This window comes from Corythoichthys intestinalis, chromosome 2 (assembly GCF_030265065.1).
Source record: "Corythoichthys intestinalis isolate RoL2023-P3 chromosome 2, ASM3026506v1, whole genome shotgun sequence".
Lineage (NCBI taxonomy): Eukaryota > Metazoa > Chordata > Actinopteri > Syngnathiformes > Syngnathidae > Corythoichthys > Corythoichthys intestinalis.
The window spans coordinates 34,163,138-34,182,255 of NC_080396.1; the positions used below are offsets into that span (position 1 = coordinate 34,163,138).

The 19,118-nt window shown below is 41.2% G+C and overlaps 1 protein-coding gene across 2 annotated transcripts in view; it reads left to right on the top strand.

Annotated features, from left to right (window-relative positions):
• Positions 1-11,538: 11,538 nt before the first annotated feature.
• sema3ga (sema domain, immunoglobulin domain (Ig), short basic domain, secreted, (semaphorin) 3Ga) overlaps positions 11,539-19,118 on the top strand; it is a 45,084-nt gene continuing 37,504 nt past the window's right edge. Inside the window, exons 1-3 of one of the 2 annotated variants that reach the window (XM_057825175.1) lie at positions 11,539-12,052; positions 14,946-15,039; positions 15,106-15,245. In XM_057825175.1, the coding sequence (XP_057681158.1) occupies positions 15,134-15,245 (112 nt within the window). In that variant the 5' untranslated portion in view covers positions 11,539-12,052; positions 14,946-15,039; positions 15,106-15,133. The remainder of the gene's footprint in view (positions 12,053-14,945; positions 15,040-15,105; positions 15,246-19,118) is intronic. The other variant, XM_057825184.1, reaches the window with a different exon arrangement.

Genomic DNA, 19,118 nt, shown 5'->3' on the forward strand with positions numbered 1-19,118 from the left:
GGACATGTCCTAGTCATATCAGGTCATTTCCTGTTGATTTGGGGACATTGGGTGTAAGAGTGCTGGGGGCCAAGTCTCACAGACCCTCGACTGCGAGACTTGGCCCCCACCACACATCCACCCGCACACTAAGCACCGGCTCACCACAGGGCGTGCTGAGCCCCCTCCTATACTGCCTCTGCACCTATGACTGCAGTCCAGTCCACAGGAGCAACACCATCGTCAAGTTTGCTGATGACACCACAGTGGTTGGACTGATCTCACAGAGAGATGAGGCAGCCTACAGAGAGGAAGTCCACAAACTCTCAGCCTGATGCTTAGACAACAACCTGGCCCTGAACACCACCTAAACCAAAGAGGTCATCATGGACTTCAGCAGGAACAGTACCAACCCGCCGCCCCTCTCCATCAATGGCGAGTGTGTGGAGAGGGTCCACACATTCAGGATTCTGGGAGTCCAGATCTCAGATGACCTCTCATCTATCTATCATCAGCTATCATAAAGAAGGGTCAACAGCGTCTGCACTTCCTGCGAGTCCTCAGGAAGAACAAGCTGGATAGGAAGCTGCTACTGGCCTTCTACCACTCATCCATTGAGAGCCTGCTAACATACTGCATTTCCACCTGGTACGGGCTGCGCTGCTCCTTCATAGGACAGTCAAGGCATCACAGAGAATCACTGGCTGTCCTCTCCCCTCCCTGATCGACATCTACTCCTCCCGGTGCCTCAGCTGAGCTCTAAACATCGTCAAGGACAGCTCACATCCTGGTTTCCAACTGTTTGAACTGCTCCCCTCTGGGAGACACTATTGGTGTTGAAAAGCAAGAACAAACAGACTGAGGAACAATTTCTTTGCGAAAGCCATCTCCACTCTGAACTGCCATATGTAACACCACATCACCCAATGTCCAATATTCATTTACATGCAATATTCTAGGTGAAATACTTCACATATTCAATGCCTTCACTGTCAAACTGCTGCTATTTCACTTCTATTCACTAATACTCTATGTGCAATACTATTTACATGCAATATTAACATGTAATATTCATATGCCTTCACTGTCAAACTGCTGCTACTTCACTTCGATTATTTGCACTGCCTGAACATAGGACTACCTCATACACGTTTTATATTATACTTGCAAGTCACTTTTGAGATGTTTACTTGTCCTGCACTGTAAAGGGAGATGCTCCACAATTTCATTGTACCACTGTATAATGATAATGAAGGGCTATTCTATTCTATTCTATTCTATTCTATTCTATTCTATTCTATTCTATTCTATTCTATTCTATTCTATTCTATATGTCCTGGTCATATCAGGTCACTTCCTGTTGATTTGGGGACATATCCTGGTGATATCAGGTCACTTCCTGTTGATTTGGGGACATTTCGGGACAACCAATTGTACCAATTCAACATTTTCTTTTGTCACTGATATGGGCTGATTACAAACATCACTCAGGGGACTACCTTCTTCTTGGGGCTTCAGGCCCTTCCTCCTGTTTTTAAGAGAGCCCCCCCCCCCCCCGCCCCAGACATGTTTAAAAATTTCAACACGTACTGTAGGTTTTTGTGATTGTGTGTTTTCTCATGTACTCAAGATGGAGAACAGCATTGCAGGCTGGGTGATGGAGGGGTGATGAAAGCGGTGGTGTTTGTGGTGGGGTAAGAGGGAGGGAAATGGACGAGTGCAGTGATAAGAAGGACCGTCTGGGCCCCGTCACATCCACGCAGCAGATGGATGACTCTTATCTGGGAGATCGCGCCTGCGCCAGTTACAGACGGTCACACTAGACAGATGAATGGGCCCCAACCCATTACACACATGGGGGAAGGAACAGATTGCAGCATTTGCTACCTTTACCTCACCACCCCACACGTCTCTGACATTGAATTTCACCTCGATAGTGTCCACGCATACGCAAGTGATTTTTAATATTTGATGTGGTTTTGAAATATTCTGGTCTTCGCTTTAAGCCCTTTTCTTTGCTTACGTCAGTTTTATTTCTTTAGCGCCTACTCGCCACAGGCTATCTCAAGGTGCTTTCCATGTAGAGCAAGTTCAACCTTGATTTTTTAATTTTCTCCCTAACGTAAGTGGAAATGTGCTACGGTGTGATGAAATAAAGGTTGGCATTTAGTTGATAGTTCCGTACTTGGAAATGCTGTCCTCAAATTCAAGATGAAATTAACTTTATTTAAGAGATGTTGGTCAGAGCTTATGTTACAGCAACTAAATTTGCATTTTTTTACTCTTTTAAAATAATGTTTTTTTAGTCCTGGTGTTTCATTTTTTTTCATTTTTAATCAATTTGTAAAAATCTGAAAGAGTTGTGAGTGTGTACTTTTTAATATGACTGACTAAGATAAGCCGTGTTGTGACATTACAGCCCCTGCATTCAATCATTATTTTCATGACTGATATCGTGTTTCTGATAGAGGTCAAGAATTAACAATGAGCTCGCTAGACATTAATTTCGACACTTGTGTGTGTTGAGTGAGCAGATGACATCTATTCATTTGAGTGAAATCAAATGTTTTTCTCTGCCTTACACATACTGAATGCATCAGTGCATGTCAGCACCCAGATATGGATCAAAAGCCATTTGCAGTCTCAGCCATGCTTGGATTTGTTTCATGCTTTAAAGTTGTCCATACATGATTCTCACTGACAACCTTTCACAAAAAAACAAAAAACAAACAAACAAACAAAAAAAAACAGTAAGCACCACCCTGCTGGGCTTTCCAAAAATGTTTTGTTAAAGTTGTTATTATACATACCGTTGCACACTCACATTATCAACACATATTACGGTAAAATCGCTTTAAAGCAATTGCCTGTGTTTAATCAGCTTCCCAAACTTTTTCAAAGCCATAATTGATGCAGTACATCCTTTTTTAATATACAGTATAGTTATGTTTTCAAAATTTACTCAACAAAAATCACTGATTGGACCCTTTGAAATAATTTGACTCCATGGTCAATAATATTGGACCCACAAATAATTGTTTCCCATTCAACTCCAACCCATGAACTAATCCCTAATGGGTCCCATTGACAGCGAAGTGCGACCCACAAGATCAATACCCAATGCCTGCAATTGATTCTTGAACCCATGAAAAATTAAATTTGGAAGTGACCCGTAAATGCCCCAAGAGTGAACAAAGGTGACCCAGAAATGCCCCGAAATCAAAAGGAGGTGACTTAATTTAAACAGGAAGTGAGCCGGAAAATCAACAGGAACAGAAAATCAATTGAAAGTTACCCAGAATTGCACCAAAATGAATAGGAAGTGAACAAATTCCAACAAGAAGTGACCTGGAATTGTTCCTAAATCAACAAAGAGAGACCAGAAACAGAAAGCAACCTCGAAATGCCTCAAAATCAAAATGAAGTGACAGGAAATTAACAAAAAAAGACACTGAAATACTCCAAAATCCCAATGGTAGTATAGATGTGACCAGAAAATGCCTTCGAATTAACATGAAGTTCCTTGGAATTGCCCCCAAATCAACAGGAAGTCACAAAAAATGAACAGAAAGTGACCTGAAATGCCCAGAATAAACAGAAAGTTACTTGAAATCAACAAGAAGTGATTCAGAAAGGCCCCAAAATCAATGGTCAGTGTCCCAAAAATAAACAGAAACTCACTAAGAATCTCCGTAAATCAACAGGAACTGCCTGGAAATGCGCTAAAATGAATAGGAAGTTGCCCAAAAATGCCCCGAACAGTGACCCACGGAAGTTTACGGTCCAGCATGAAAGCATTCCAACAGCACTTCTCCAGAAATTGAATTCTCTATTATATTTAGTAACACTGTACTTTGTCAAGCAGTAGAATTACATCGAATCCCTTTATTTAGTTTAAGGTTCAAAGTGTACCTAATATTAAAGTGGCTTACAATAATGCATGTTTGCCACCTGTGGCACACTTTCTTTAGCAATAGTGCTGACAGATTGACTTTTTTTTGGAGCGACTCACTTCCTGCGTATCCTCCTTTTCACGTCCAGTAAGCAGTGCCTGCAGAGCCCGTCATTATTCGTCAACAGCTGTTGCTTCTCCTGAAGGCTTTTTTTCAGAGAGGGCGAGTGCCAGTCTAGTCTTGGAGGCAGATGGCGGACATGTGGAGCCTCAAATTCTGCTTCATTCCACGGGGGGAAATATCCATTCTTCTTCTGCAAAGCCAATCACCTCAATCCTGAGAATGTACGCCGCATGTGCGGCCCCCGTCCTCATGTTAAAGACATTGTCCTACTTTCATGATTGCTGCTGTGCAGAAAGTTCAGGGACACGGGCAAGCACCTGCTCTTTTAGTTTTCATTTGGATGTTTTCGCACATGTGCCAGGTCATCATTAGAGGACAGGGAAGATCTGTGTCATGTTTGTTGTGATAGAAAACAGGCCAGTATGGTTTTTTTTTGGGAAGGGGCTGGGGTGGCCTGCTTTCACATTATGCATCTGCAAACTTGTTGCCTCTCTGCTACATTGGGCATGTGCAGGCACTTCACAATTTGTCAATACAGAGACTGTCAGCAGGTTCAATGGGTTTTTTTCTCTCCCAATCAGAGAATGGTTCGTGTATGGTGATTGATGGTTTTGGTGGCGCCAGATCCAGCTGTAGCTTGCAGGCAGCCTACCGGGTGAAGCTAAATCCATTTGTCTTGTGAGATGTTGCAGGTCAGTCCTTAACTTCACCTGTGCAAACGTGTGACCCTTAAATTGATGTTGCCAAAATGAGTGAACAGTCATTTGAAAGAATACATTGGCTACCTCTAAAACCTCCTTTAAAGGAAATGGTTGGTGACCATGTAATGTACACTGCTAGAAAAAAATAAAGGCAACACAAAGTGCATTGTAGATCTAAATGAATGAATTTTATGAAATACTTTATTCTTTCCATAGTTGAATGTACTGACAGCAAAATCACACAAAAATATCAATGAAAATCAAATGTATCAACCCAAGAAGGCTGGATTTGGAGTGATTTCAAAATTAAAGCAGAAAAGTACACTACAGGCTAATCCAACTTTGATATAATGTCCTTTAAAGTGCGCACGACAGGAGAAAAAAAGTCTTAAATAGGATTATTATGTGAATTAGAATCATATTTTGAGACGTTTCGACTATATACAACAATTTAGCAAAGCGCAGATGACGAGAAATTAGTCTTTTAATCTGCCTGTTAGCCACGCCAACCATTATAGACCCTACCCACGTGACGTCACAACTCCTTCCTCCTGACTGGTGCCGCCCAATTGTCCGTCAACACATCATGTTTACCTGTTACAGCTACGTACATTCCTCCTATTTACGACGTGTTTTTCTGCTCGTTAACATTAATAATCAAAATGGTGAAGGCGTGTGTGGCGGTCGGTTGCAATAACAGAGAAGATAGACGGAGAAGACGGAGAGACTTGAAGTTCTACCGGATTCCGAGAGACCCGGAGAGAAGAGAGCGAGATGGGCTGCTGCAATTCGACGAGAAAACTGGGCTCCAAACGATTACCACAGACTATGTAGTAGTCATTTTATATCTGGTAAGATGCATTTAATATATATTTAGAGGGTTTTGGGCTGACAACCACAATTAAGATCATTGCTAGGCTAATCGCCGACAACATACACGTATGTATGTAGTGAGAGTGCTATCGCTAAACCATATAAACATTAAAAGCTCTAACTCCATTGACAAACGACATGAAATACATTAGACTTGACAGTGGATGTTAGCAATAACAAAAGATTTTGAATTGAAAATTTCGTAACTCACCTTTCCAAGCACAAGATAGATTCCTGCCGAATTTTCGTGGACGAGGACCTGTTTCACCCAACCAGCAACAAAGTATTTATAAGCCTCCAAGCTCTTAAAGTTTTTCAAACTTTCGTGAGAATAGGCTGATTTTGTGTGGACAAGATAATTGTACATATCAGGGGAACTAGCAGATGTCAGGCAAATACGGCAGAGACAGTGGGTCGAAAAACATCGATTTAGGCATGAAATATGGATCTGGTGAATGGATAAACTGAAGCTTTTCCACATAACGCCTTTTATGCAACGCATCAAGTGAGTTTACGGCATCCGAAAGCACCGGGTCTTCCATGAAATGCATTATAAATTGCTCGATCAATTGAGACCATTGATAATACAGACACAAAATGACGGACAAGGGGGCGGAACCATACAGTGAGCACGTGATTTTGTGACGTCGGTGGGTAGGGTCTATAGGGCTCTAGCGTCCCCAGCAGGTGGATGACGTCAGCGGAGTCACGATTTCATCTGATTTATTTAGTATGCAGCCCAGGATACTCTTTTTATCCAAGTATTTTTCCCCAATAGCTAAATAAATGGCATGGTCATGACAAATAACAGTCTTGTGCTAAATTGAATATGAAATAATAAAAATGCATTTATTCAGGACAACATGGCAAAATTACTCCATAATGTTCAAAACTGTCGACTTCACCTTTACTGTCGCACCTCCTGAACGATGTTTTATGCCACCTAAATCGGGCTTATGTCATTTCCCTTCCCCGGCTTCGGAGAATGTAAACAAACCAAGAGGCGTGACAGTTAGCCGACATGCTAACCCGAACCGAGTGATGTTTCAAAGTCTTCGAAGCGGGAAATCACACATAACTAGCCCGGAACATTTCACATGACGACTGGGTTGTCGATTGTCTTCGCTGTTCGCCAACCCGCCCGGCGGAGAACAATTTACAGCTCGTTCTCCTGCTACTAAGGACAGGGGAGCTCGCCGGGAAAGCAGCTGGACAATGACCGCTGAACCAACCGGTCGACGTCAGAGGAGCGTGTCACTGCCAAATGGTCAACACGAATATGGCAAAATAATGCTTTACTACACGGCGAAGTCATAAACAGCGAGACTCAGTGGAGGAGGGCGGGTGCAGTTGTTGTGCAGCTAACATATGCAGCTGAGTATGAGGAGAGCTTTTTACATGACCATCCATGATCAAACGTAAGTAATCCTTTATTTAAAGAAAGTTTGTAGTGTTTACTTTGTAATCGCTGTATTCGCGGCTATTTTTAACACAAAGTTGCAATTTCTGATCGGTCGGAAAATTTGACAGAACACCGGGCACAAAAAGAGGGCAGTAAGCCGAGTAGAGTGCTCTCCCGCCGGAGGGATGTGCGACAAGCCGCCGGTCGTCGGCCGAGGGGACAAGGAGCATGTCAGCAATAAAATGCAAGCCACCTACGCTATTAAAATGATGCCAGTATTTGACATAATACAAAAAACGATGTTTACTCACTTCCTCATAAGTCCCATGGTCCCACAGTAGTAGGGCTTGTTTTGGCCAATAACCACGGGTGAATGGGAACCTTTTGAAACCCCCAAAAGGCGCACATGCCTCTCCCTCGTACAGCAAGATTTTTCTGCAGCCCTTTGGCTGGCGTGATGCGAAAAATAAACGCATTAATCCACAAAATCATCTGAATCCTTAGTCCTTCTCATACAAAAGTACGGCTGTATAGTGAATAGGACTCCTTCCTCCGTACACGTCACAGCGCCCTCTTTCTCAACTCGGGACTGTTGCCAGAAGTCACTAATTTTTATGGCGCGGGATTAAAAAAACTAAATAAATATAGCGATCGCTTCCACACAAATCCAAGTGGTCCATTTCATTCAGGAGCGTAAAATACCACGTGTATTATGAAATAAAGATGCTTTTTCGTGTCACAGGCACTTAAAACCAGTCAAAATGAGGCTAAATAGTGTGTGTGGCCTCCATGTGCCTGTATGACCTCCCTACAACGCCTGGGCATGCTCCTAATGAGAGACGATGGAGGCTGAGCTCTTGGACAGTCTGAGGAGCAACCTAGCGGTGCCCGATGGACCTAAATATAATGTCCCAGAGGTGTTGTATTGGGTTCAGGTCAAGTGAACGTGGGGGCCAGTCAATGTTATCAATTCCCTCTTCCTTCAGGAACTGCTTGCATACTCCAGCCTCATGAGGCAGCTTATGACAATGGGTCCAAGGATTTCATCCCGATACCTAATAGCAGTCAGGGTGCCATTATCTAACCTGTAGAGGTCTGAGTGTCCTTCAAGGGATATATGCCTCCCCTGACCATTACTGAACCACCATCACACCGGTCATGCTGAATGATGTTGCAGGCAGCATAACAATCTCCACGGCATCCATGGACGCTTTCACGCCTGTTGCATGTGCTCAAGTTGAACCTGCTTTCATTGGTGAAGAGCACAGAGCCAGTGGCGTAGTTGCAAATTCTGGTGGTCTATGGCAAATGCCAATTGAGCTCTACTGTGCTGGGCAGTGAGCATGAGGCTCACTACATGACATCAGGCCCTCAGGCCAGCCTCACGTTGACCGTTTCTGATTTTTGGTCAGAAACATTTACACCAGTGGCCTGGTGGAGGTCATTTTGTAGGGCTGTTGCAGTGCTTATCCTGTTCCTCCTTGAACAAAGGTGTGGATACTGGATCCTGATGAGGGTTTAAGGGCATTCTACAGCCCTGTCCAGCTCTCCTGGAGTAATTACCTGTCTCCTGGAATCTCCTACCGGTCTTGAGGTTGCGCCTCAGACTGTCCAGGAGCTCAGTGTGGTCCTGGTCCAGATATGGGAGGAGATCCCTTAGGAGAACATCATTAGCATGCCCAGGCATTGTAGAGAGGTCATACAGGCACGTGGAGGCCGCACACACTACTAAGCTTCATTTTGACTTGGTTAAAGGACATTACATACAAGCTGCATCAGCTTGTCTTGTGTTTTTGCCGCTTTAATTTTGAGTATAAAACCAAATCCAGACCTCCATGGGTTGATAAATTTGACTTTCATTGGTATTTTTTGTGTGACTTTGTTTTCAGCACATACAACTATGGGAAGAACATAGTATTTCATAAAAATATTTCATTTATTCAGATCTGCAACACGTTACGTTATTGTTCCCTTTATTTTTGAGGAGTGTATTTAGGAGCAAATGTATGAATTCTCTTGACAGGATCTTTAATGCTCCAAGTAAAAAACCGTGTGAGTGGCACAATCAGACGAGATGTTATTGGGAGGCAAAGTTGAGAGGAAACCTCAAGTCAGCGAACATCCGTGACTCATTTCCTACACTGGAAAAGGCGGGATGCCTCCAATGGGGGCAAGCATAGAGCCTGGACTCATCTAAGCTGCGGATCTGTCACATAGACGTGACCGCTGCTCATAGACTTGGTTTTGGTCAAAGATTATTTTTTCAAATGCTTTTTGTCCAGTACCTTTTTTCTTCTTGACCTTTTCCACAGCGACACACCTCATTGCCTCATGTGTTTATTCTACTTTTCTGTGCCACATCCTCCTACAAAAAGCAAAGCCTTCTTTTAACTCATTGGCTGCCATTGACAGCAGTAAAATCATTCAACTCAGTTCACTGACACAGCAAACCTTCACTTAAAAGTGTCTTTCTCTTTTTTTTTTTTATTCAGCGCCACAAAAATTATTCAAATACGGTAATCAAATCTGGTGCTCAATTTTCTAGATAAATTGATGAATCGGATAAAAGAATCTGATCATTCAGTTCCTGATTTGGCTCGTGACTTCCAAAACATTCATCTTTATTTTTACAAATGTCTTGAAACAAGTGTAATCAGTCTGCTTTCTCAGATTGGCAAATATTTACAGCTGAGAGGCTGAAATACCAAACAGTTGGAGAATTTATATTGAAACAATTTCTCAAAACAATAATGATTAAAATTTGTTGTTGATTCATTTGTTAATCATTTATTGATTTATCTACTTATTAATGTAGTTAAATTGTCTTGTGCAATTTTTAGTTTTCGTATTCATGTGAAGCCCTTTGTTTAATTAGTTGGTCTTAAGTGCATAAATAAAATGATTGTATGCTGTTGATGGTGATAGATGTAAAATCCATTTTGACAGGGGGGGTTGTCAGTGATAAATTCCAGTAGTGGGTAACTAAATTATTAAAAAAAAAAAAAAAGGTCCTATATAAGGTCCTATATCAGTATTTTTTAGCCGCGAAAATTGGGGAACGGAGAACGCCTGCTTCACATGTTTTTCTGCCATTTAATATCAATGGAAAATTTGGACATGCATAGCCATCAATGGCGTAGATGTGCATGGCCTGCAAAAATGCCACTTACTCAAATCCATTTTGCCACATATATCAAAAAATGCCACATGCAAAAAACAAAAATGCCACATGCCAAAATGCATTTTGCCACATGCCAATATATATGAAAATGCCATATGCAAAAAAAATAAAAAATAAAAACGCCACATGCCAAAATGCATTTTGCCACATGGCAAAAAAAAAGGCACATGGCAGAATACATTTTGCCATATACCAAATAAATAAATAAATGCCACATACAAAAAAAGAAAAAAAAGCCACATACCAAAATCTATTTTTCCACGTACCCCACAAAAAACTTCACATACCAAAATCCATTTTGCCACATGCAAAAAAATGCCACATGCAAAATGAATTTTCCCACATACCAAAAAAAAAAAAAAAAAAAAAAAAAAAAAATGCCACATGCAAAGATCCATTTTGCTACATACAAAAAAATGCCACATAACAAAATCCATTTTGCCACGTGGCAAAAAAATGCCACATACCAAAATCCATTTTGGCACGTACCCTCCAAAAAATGCCACATACCAAAATGATTTTGCCACGTACCCTCCAAAAAAATGCCACATGGCAAAATGAAATTTGCCACATGCAGAAAAAAAAAAAAACCCACACACCAAATCCATTTTGCCACATGGCATAAAAATGCCGCATGCCAAAATCCATTTTGCCACATGGCAAAAAAGTAAAAAAAAAAAAAAATAAAAATAAAAATAAAAGCCACATGCCAAAATGAAAAAAAGCCACATGCCAAAATGAATTTTGCCACCCCCCCAGAAAAAAAAATGCCACATGACAAAAAATGCTACATGCCAAAATCCATTTTGCCACATACAAAAAAAAGCCACATGACAAAATGAAAAAAAAAAGCCACATGCCAAAATGAATTTTGCCACCCCCCCAGAAAAAAAATGCCACATGACAAAAAATGCTACATGCCAAAATCCATTTTGCCACATGGCAAAAACATGCCACATGCCAAAATCCATTTTGCCACATGGCAAAAAAAATGCCACATGCCAAAATCCATTTTGCCACATGCCAAAAAAAATGCCACATGCCAAAATCCATTTTGCCACATACAAAAAAATGCCACATGCCAAAAAAAATGCCACATGGCAAAATTCATTTTGCCACATACAAAAAAATGCCACATGGCAAAGAAATGCCACATGGCAAAATCAAGTTTGCCACATACCAAATACCACTTTTCGTACTCGCTGTCTTTCTGCTTTTAATTTCAACTTTGAAGGGTTTTTTAATGAGGATGGCCATCAACCTTTGTCGCCGTTGTCATCACGCCGGAGTCAGACACTGTGGAATGCTGGGAATTTTTTTTTGTGTGACTGACCTCGCTGGTGACCGAGTAGTGCACCACTCGAAAGTCTCACTAAATGATTCACGTTTCTAATAGAAAAGTGTTGGGTTGACATTTTGGGGTTCTTGCAGTAAATTTAGCCACTGGTGCATTCAAGTGCAGCAGGGACGGATGGGGTTAATCCGAGCCATATGCTGAAGCAGGAGGTTGGGTCGTTCCAACACCAGAGGGGAGGCTGAGATTGAGGGGGGGCCACAGCAGAAGGGAGAGGACATTCACATTCACTTCCAACAGCAACACCTGCACCTGGTGGCCGCTCTGTTTTCACTCGGAGTCTCGTCTCTTCTTCATTTCAAGCGTTACGTGGAGGAATATCGTCCAAGCGAATGCCTTCCTAAAGTTTGCCAAAAGGATTGGAATCCTCCAATGCGGACCAAAAGTCGGTTGATAGTCACTGCTTGATTTCCTTTGATTTTTTTCCCCTCCAAGAATAACCATTCAAAACGGATTACTTCCCCGAACGGTGTGATAAAGGTGTTTATTTTAAAAAAAAATAAATTAATGTGTCCAAGACAACTTTTGGAATCGTGGACCTCAAAGGTAGGAGTCTTTTGGGTTCAACTTTTAACCAGTGTTGAGTTACTGTGTGTCTGAGCATTTTTGTTCCATCGGTTTTCCTATTTCTGGACAGGTAGCGATTGCACCCGCTGGCGGCCACAGCTCGTCCTCTAATTATTTGATTGGGTTCAAAAAACCTCCCTAGAGTATATTATTATGAAAGATGGCCTCAATCTGTCCTGTAGTTAACACCCAGCTGTCAAAACCACACACGCACGCACACTCTTGATATTTTTTCCGCGAGGTTTTCCTCAAAGCAAATGATGTGTACATTAACACACATTTTGGGTGGCTGACAATATTTAACTCTTAGGCTCCCATTGACGGCGATATTCGTCCAAATCATCTTGATTGGGAGAGACTGACATGAACGCTGTCAACCCTCTCAGATTGGAAATGACGTTTTTCACCGTCAATTACGTATTTATAAATGTTCTTGTTTTACTAACTACCACAACACATACTCCAGGCCTGAAGCGAATGAGTTAAAAGTTAAATGTGCAGATGTGTCGTGACAGATTTTGTATTTATAGATATTTCCTTGAGGTCTGTTTGAAGTGTGTTTTATTAGAAAGTGGCAAGTACTGTTTCGTGTTTTTGATGTCAGACACCATCAGCTGGGGTGTTAAGATTAGAACTTCCTCCATACAATAATGGTCCATGAGAGATGGGGTTCAGAACATTCAGAGGTTCATTTTAACCAGTCTATCAAGCTTTTGAGGATATCACTACTCAATCATTTGAAATTTCCCATTAGCAAACTCCTGAGTCATAAGCTTTTTTTTAATGTATTTTTTGCTATTGCTATCATTATTCTATTCTATATTTGTGTGACGACACGGGGGGCAAGGAGGACCCAAACGCTGGGAAACGGGGAGGCGATGCAAGGTGGTGGTGAATTCATAAATGGTTTAATGTTAAATTAAAAAAAAAAAACCCTACAAAGTAAAAAAAAAAAAGTCCAAAACAGCAAAGCAAGCAAACTCAGGGCACTAACAGAGGTATCAAAACTTAAAGAGGAACAAGGGCTTGGACCGACAGAATACATCAGATAAACAGTTGGATTGACAAAGACCCAACAAGAACAGACAGTACATGGGGAACTTATATACAGACATGGGGTAACAAGACAAAGAGACACAGGTGGTTGATACAAGAAGCAGCGGATTGGTCAAGACACAAGGAGCAGGCCACAGCTGGTGAAATCAACGGGTAATCACGATTACCAGACACACTAGGGCAAAGTCTTAACAAAACTTAGCATGACAATTAGAAGTGTTTGCACCAAAGTGTGTGTTTTTGCACCATCTTTTGGGATCCGAGTATTTTCTTCAGTGAAAACCAGATTTATCGCTAAATTAACTACACATTTTGTATTAGATATGTAAATCACCAATTTTATGACGATACAATAGTGATTCTTTGGATAACGATATGATATTTGCTGATATTACAAAGTCTGCCATGGTTCAATTTCGATTCAATTTAAGGGCCATTGATAGATTTCATGCAATAATACTGTATATACACAATTAGGCCAATTTCACCTAAAACAACAGGTAAACTACAAAACAATTTTGACTTATTTATTGCTGAAACATTCCAGACATTTGAGTGAAAATTATTCTTTTTAATAAAATGACATTTCTAAAGGATGACCATGTTGATCAATGTTTTGTGTTACATCCACTTGATTAAATTGTTGCTTAACTGATTGATTTATCACTCCTTGACTAACTAGGCTTGGGGTGTAAATAACCAATTTCATGACAATAAGATACAATATTATATTACAGATATTACGATATTACAGAGACTGCTATCGAGTTAATACAATATTATGTACACTTTTAAGACAAGTCAAATTTCCCTTAAAGCAATAGAAAGTAAAAGCAAATTAAGACCTTTTTGACCATTTTGTTGCTGAAACATTTCAGATTTCAGACACTTGAATGAAAACCATTCTATTTAAGAAAATGGCTTATCTAAAAGATCGATTGTATCATTACTTAAGCAATGTATCAGTCCAGATCAATGTAACAATATACCCCTAAATCACCAATTTGATTATGATATGATATCGACTCCATGGTCAGTGATACGTTATTAAAAAGCCTGCGATTGGATTCAATACAATGGCCATCAATAGATGTATTGATTAAGATCGATGTATTGTTACAACGCTACTTATTAATTCATTGCCTGTCATTGAGGTCTATTCAGTGTCAATGGGACTGCAATTTGATCATTCTCTGCCAACCCTCCTATATTTTAAAATTGTGTTCAAAGGTGTCTTCCGTGCCTAAGCGGGCACAAGCGGGCCTTCGCCCAACGAATGTCACGAGAGCGAGAGACGCCCACGGGACGGCTTATCGGCCGAGCAAATGGGGAGACGATTTAATGGACTCAGCTTTTAGTATTCATAATTCATATGGGATACTCTCTGGCAAAGTGCAGCTGCATAATGAATGTTCGCGTTAAGGTCTCGGTTTGAACACCCCGAAAGTGTCGGAAATAGTTGGCACGGGGGCTGCCCATGTCTTTGAATCGTGACTTGTGTGCGGTGTCATCTGTTCGTCATTGATGAGTCACGATGCAAAGACGATCGTCATTATTTCGTTGTTTGCGTGAAAAACCTACGGCGGTGGCTTGAGATACGAGTGTTATTATGGAGGGGAGGTTAGAACGGATGAATAGCGTTCCCTGATTTCAATGGGGAAAGATGGTTTGTGTCCTATCTCAAGGCTTCACTGTATGTTACAGAATTGAAATTTTCCAGCCGTCTGCGCTTGTAAGACACAATTCTACAGTCTCAGCACACACTCCTCACTGCATGTACTCTTTAAATAAATAATGGAGCTGTCATATTTTCCAGCGCAGGTGTGAAGATTTGGACTGGGCTGCACGTCGTCTTGCCTTGTTGGACAGCTGCAGGCCAAACTTCTCATCTGAGGCTTCAAAGAGAGAGTGTGCGTGTCTTTTCTGTCTCATATTCCTCATGGGGCTTGCTGTAATCATCTTTTTTTTTGGTCCAGATTTCTATCACTGTGGGCTGCTACCTGTATGATCGTTACCATGACAACATCGGGAGCCCAACTCCTCTTGGTGGCCTTGTGTGTTTACCGAAGCCTGGGCCTTCAGCAGTCGGCGCCACGGGTTCGCCTCTCCTTCAAAGGTGAGCTCAAGCGCGCAACCCTCTTTTTTTTTGTCTTGTTTTTTGCACTTGCGCGGGCCCGCACACGTCAGGGTCGGCTTCCTCTTCATGCATCAAGTATATAAAGAGCGTGTTTCCTGCCGCATGTCAAAAGTGTGGAAACAAAAGGTGGATATTACGCTTGTTGTTCCGCTAGCAGGACGCTTGGTGAAAACGTAGCCCATCCACACCCTGAAACTCACACGCAAAGTGTTTATGATGTCATCAGTTCAGCAACACGCTAAAACTTGTTTTATCACATTTTTGTTGTTGTTGTAGTTTTTATACTGTTTTTAATGTTAATTTAGCTTGAAATGCTTATTTTACGACAACAATTGAGGAAACTATTTCCAACTATCATTGTACAGTGAATTTCCAGCAATTTAAATATGCTTAAAGAGCATATGACACGAGAAAAAAAAGTCTTAAATTGCATTATTATGTGAATTAGAATCATATTTTGGGACGATTCGACTATATACAACAATTTAGCAAAGCACAGATGACGAGAAATTAGTCTTTTAATCTGCCGGTTAGCCACGCCTACCATTATAGGGCTTTGGCGTCCCCAACAGGTGGATGACGTCAGCGGTAGACTGGGCTCATCGGTTTTACTTTTCAGCCCATTGAGGGGGAATTATTTAGAACGAGGAAAACGCGACGAAGAGAGCCGCAAAATGTCATTGTTTCAGTCTCTCTACTCCAATATTTTTACAGGATATTCTTTTTATCCAAGTATTTTTCCCCAATAGCTATATAAATGGCTTGAGAAGGACCAGTCAGCCCGTCAAGGGGGAACTATTCACAACGAGGAAAACGCGACGAAGAGAGCGGCAAAATGTCATTGTTTCTGTCTCTTTACTTCAATATTTTTACAGGATATTCTTTTTATCCAAGTATTTTCCCCAATTGCTAAATAAATGGCATGGTCATGACAAATAACAGTCTTGTGCTGAATAGAATATGAAATAATAAAAATGCATTTATTCAGGACGACATGGCAAAATTACTCCATAATGGTCAAAACTGTCGACTTCACCTTTACTGTCGCACCTCCGAACAATATTTTATGACACCTAAATCGGACATATGTCATTTCCCTTCCCAGGCTTCAGAGAGTGTAAACAAACCAGAAGGCGTGACAGCTAGCCGACATGCTAACCCGAACCGAGTGATGTTTAAAAGTCTTCGAAGCGGAAAATCGCACATAACTAGCCTGGATTATTTGACATGACGACCCGGTTGTCGATTGTCTTTGCGGATCGGCAAACCGCCCGGCGGAGAGCAATTCACAGTTCGTTCCCCGGAGGAGGGTGGCTGGAGTTGTTGTGCAGCTAACGTGCTGCTGCTAATGAGCATTAGGAGAGCTTTTTACATGCCTATCAATGATCAAACGTAAGTAGTCCTTTATTTAAAGGAAGTTTGTAGTGTTTACTTTGTAATCGCTGTATTCGTATTTGACATAATACAAAACAAGATGTTTACTCACTTCCTCGTAAGTCCAATGGTCCCACAGTGAATATCCACGGTGAATGGGAACCTTTTGAAACTCCAAAAAGGCGCATACGCCTCTCCCTCATACCGAATGATTTTTCTGCAGCCGTTTGGCTGGCGTGAGGCGAAAAATAAACGTATTAATCCGCAAAATCAGCTGAATCCTTCGTCCTCATACACAACAGTACACTGTAGCGTGAAGAGGACGTCTTCTACCGTACACGTCACAGCGCCCTCCTCCTCAATGCAAGACCGAAGCTGGAAGTCACTCATTTTCATGGCGCGGGATTCAAAAAACTAAATAAAAATAGCGATCGCTTCCACACACATCCAAGCGGTCCTTATCATTCAGGGGCATAAAATACCGCGTGTATTATGAAATAAACATGCTTTTTCGTGTCACAGGCACTTTAAAGGACTGATGCAATCATAGACTAGGATTGTCTGAGAGTCGAGGATTGACTTTTTTACTGTTACTCCAGCTACAAGTTCAGTATGGACATTCGTGGCAGTTTCAAAATGTATTCTAGGCATTTGGTATTTCCCCACAAAACTACCTTCCGTAATCATCAAGTTCAAGGATGCGAGTAATACAGTGGGAGCCCAATATAGGAACATTTTAAACTTGTCATCCCTGCCAGTGCCAAGTGTTTTGAGTTATGAGAGCAGTCTCTTGAGCTAAAGCTACACAAAGTCAAAGTCCATTTTAAAATTGGGATGGCTGGCAGTGAACCATCACTCTCCCGAGCATGGATTCGTCCCTGCCAATGACAGCCATGGTCGTCCAGTCCATTTCAACTGGGTTTGGATGTCAAGTACTGTTGGTAGCCAATAAATTAAGTTTAAATGCATGTTTAGTGAACTTTAAAGTTCAAACAACTAGAGTGAACTGGGTAGTAACTCCTGTGTGTACCACTGGTGATTCATCACTGCACTTAGCAGTGGATACTTAACTCAGTTAAGTATTAAGTGTGTCACACTCTGTTGTTGCAATACTCGTTCAAAACAAATTAGTATTTCAAATCATGGTTTCAGTACATGCTACGTTTTAGTGTTCCAGAATACTTGTGATCGACCGATATGGGTTTTTCAGGACGGTTATTTGTAGTTAGAGGGGCCGATAAATGATTTTTGGAGCCGATATTTATTTGCAGAAAAAGTGTAAAAATTGGCATAAAAAACTGAATAATGCAAACACTGAACTTCATTGAAATGCCTAAAGAATGTTTATTGAATCACACAAATAGAAAATAATAGCTCCAGAAGTGCCTGAATTCCCTGGACTCAGAAATATCTCTTGTAAAGTTGAATAAAAGGTTAAATAAATAGCTCTCTTAAAAATTTCCACAGAAAAGAAAGCCCTGATGACTTGTCTAAGAATCCTTGCGCAAGATACTAAACCCCACGTTGCTCCTAGTGCTGCGTCACCAGTAGGTAGATGAGGATATAGTGTGAACCGCTTTGAGGGCCTTAAAAAGGTGGAAAGGCTCCATTCAAGTGTAAATCCATTTACCATTATCGTTTAACCAATCAGAGGACTGGGTGAATACTAGCGCAGGATACAGCAGGCAGAAGAGACAGAAGCGGCTGAATCTGAGCTGAAATAACGCAGTTTTAAATGATTTTTTTTTCATATCAGCCGGTCGAATTAAAAAAAAGAGGCAGATACCGATGTACGTAAAATTTCCGAATATCAGCTCCGATAATCAGCCCAGCCGATAATCGGTCTATCCCTATTGAATACCTACTTAATACGTTCAATCCAAATTTCAAATTAGGGTCTCAAGACAAGATTAGAGTTGCAAATTGTGGTTTCAAGGCAGTTGAACGTTTTCAAGGCATACAGTAGATTGGATGTCAAATTTGGCTTCAAGTATTTACATAGTGTTTCAAATTGAGTTTAGGGTTTTGATTTCAGATTTACTCTCTTTGATCCATTTTCAAATATTTCTGATTTTACAATACTTTTGTATTCAGAAAATTTCTGTCAGTTTCCCCTCCATGTCTGCTGTCTAGTGATACTAGAGGTGTGCAAAATTTCCGATTCTTAGATTATTCGCGATTCGGCCGTGGAAGATTCGAGAACGATTCACAAACATCCCAATTCCGATTATTGAAATATGCGAAGTAAAGCGGAAGTACACAACACTCAGCGCGCCGCGCAGTCTTCGGGACGGAACGGAGCGAGAGTAGCTAAACATCATGCTTCCCATTACCCGGCCCCTCAGGTAATGCCAATGCTCAACTCACGGCTCTAGCTCAACTCATGCAACGAGATTAAAAAAACACAACAACATACCTGACTGCTGCCGAAAAGCTGCTACAAAGTACATCCATATAATGTTACTGTGGATATCATTT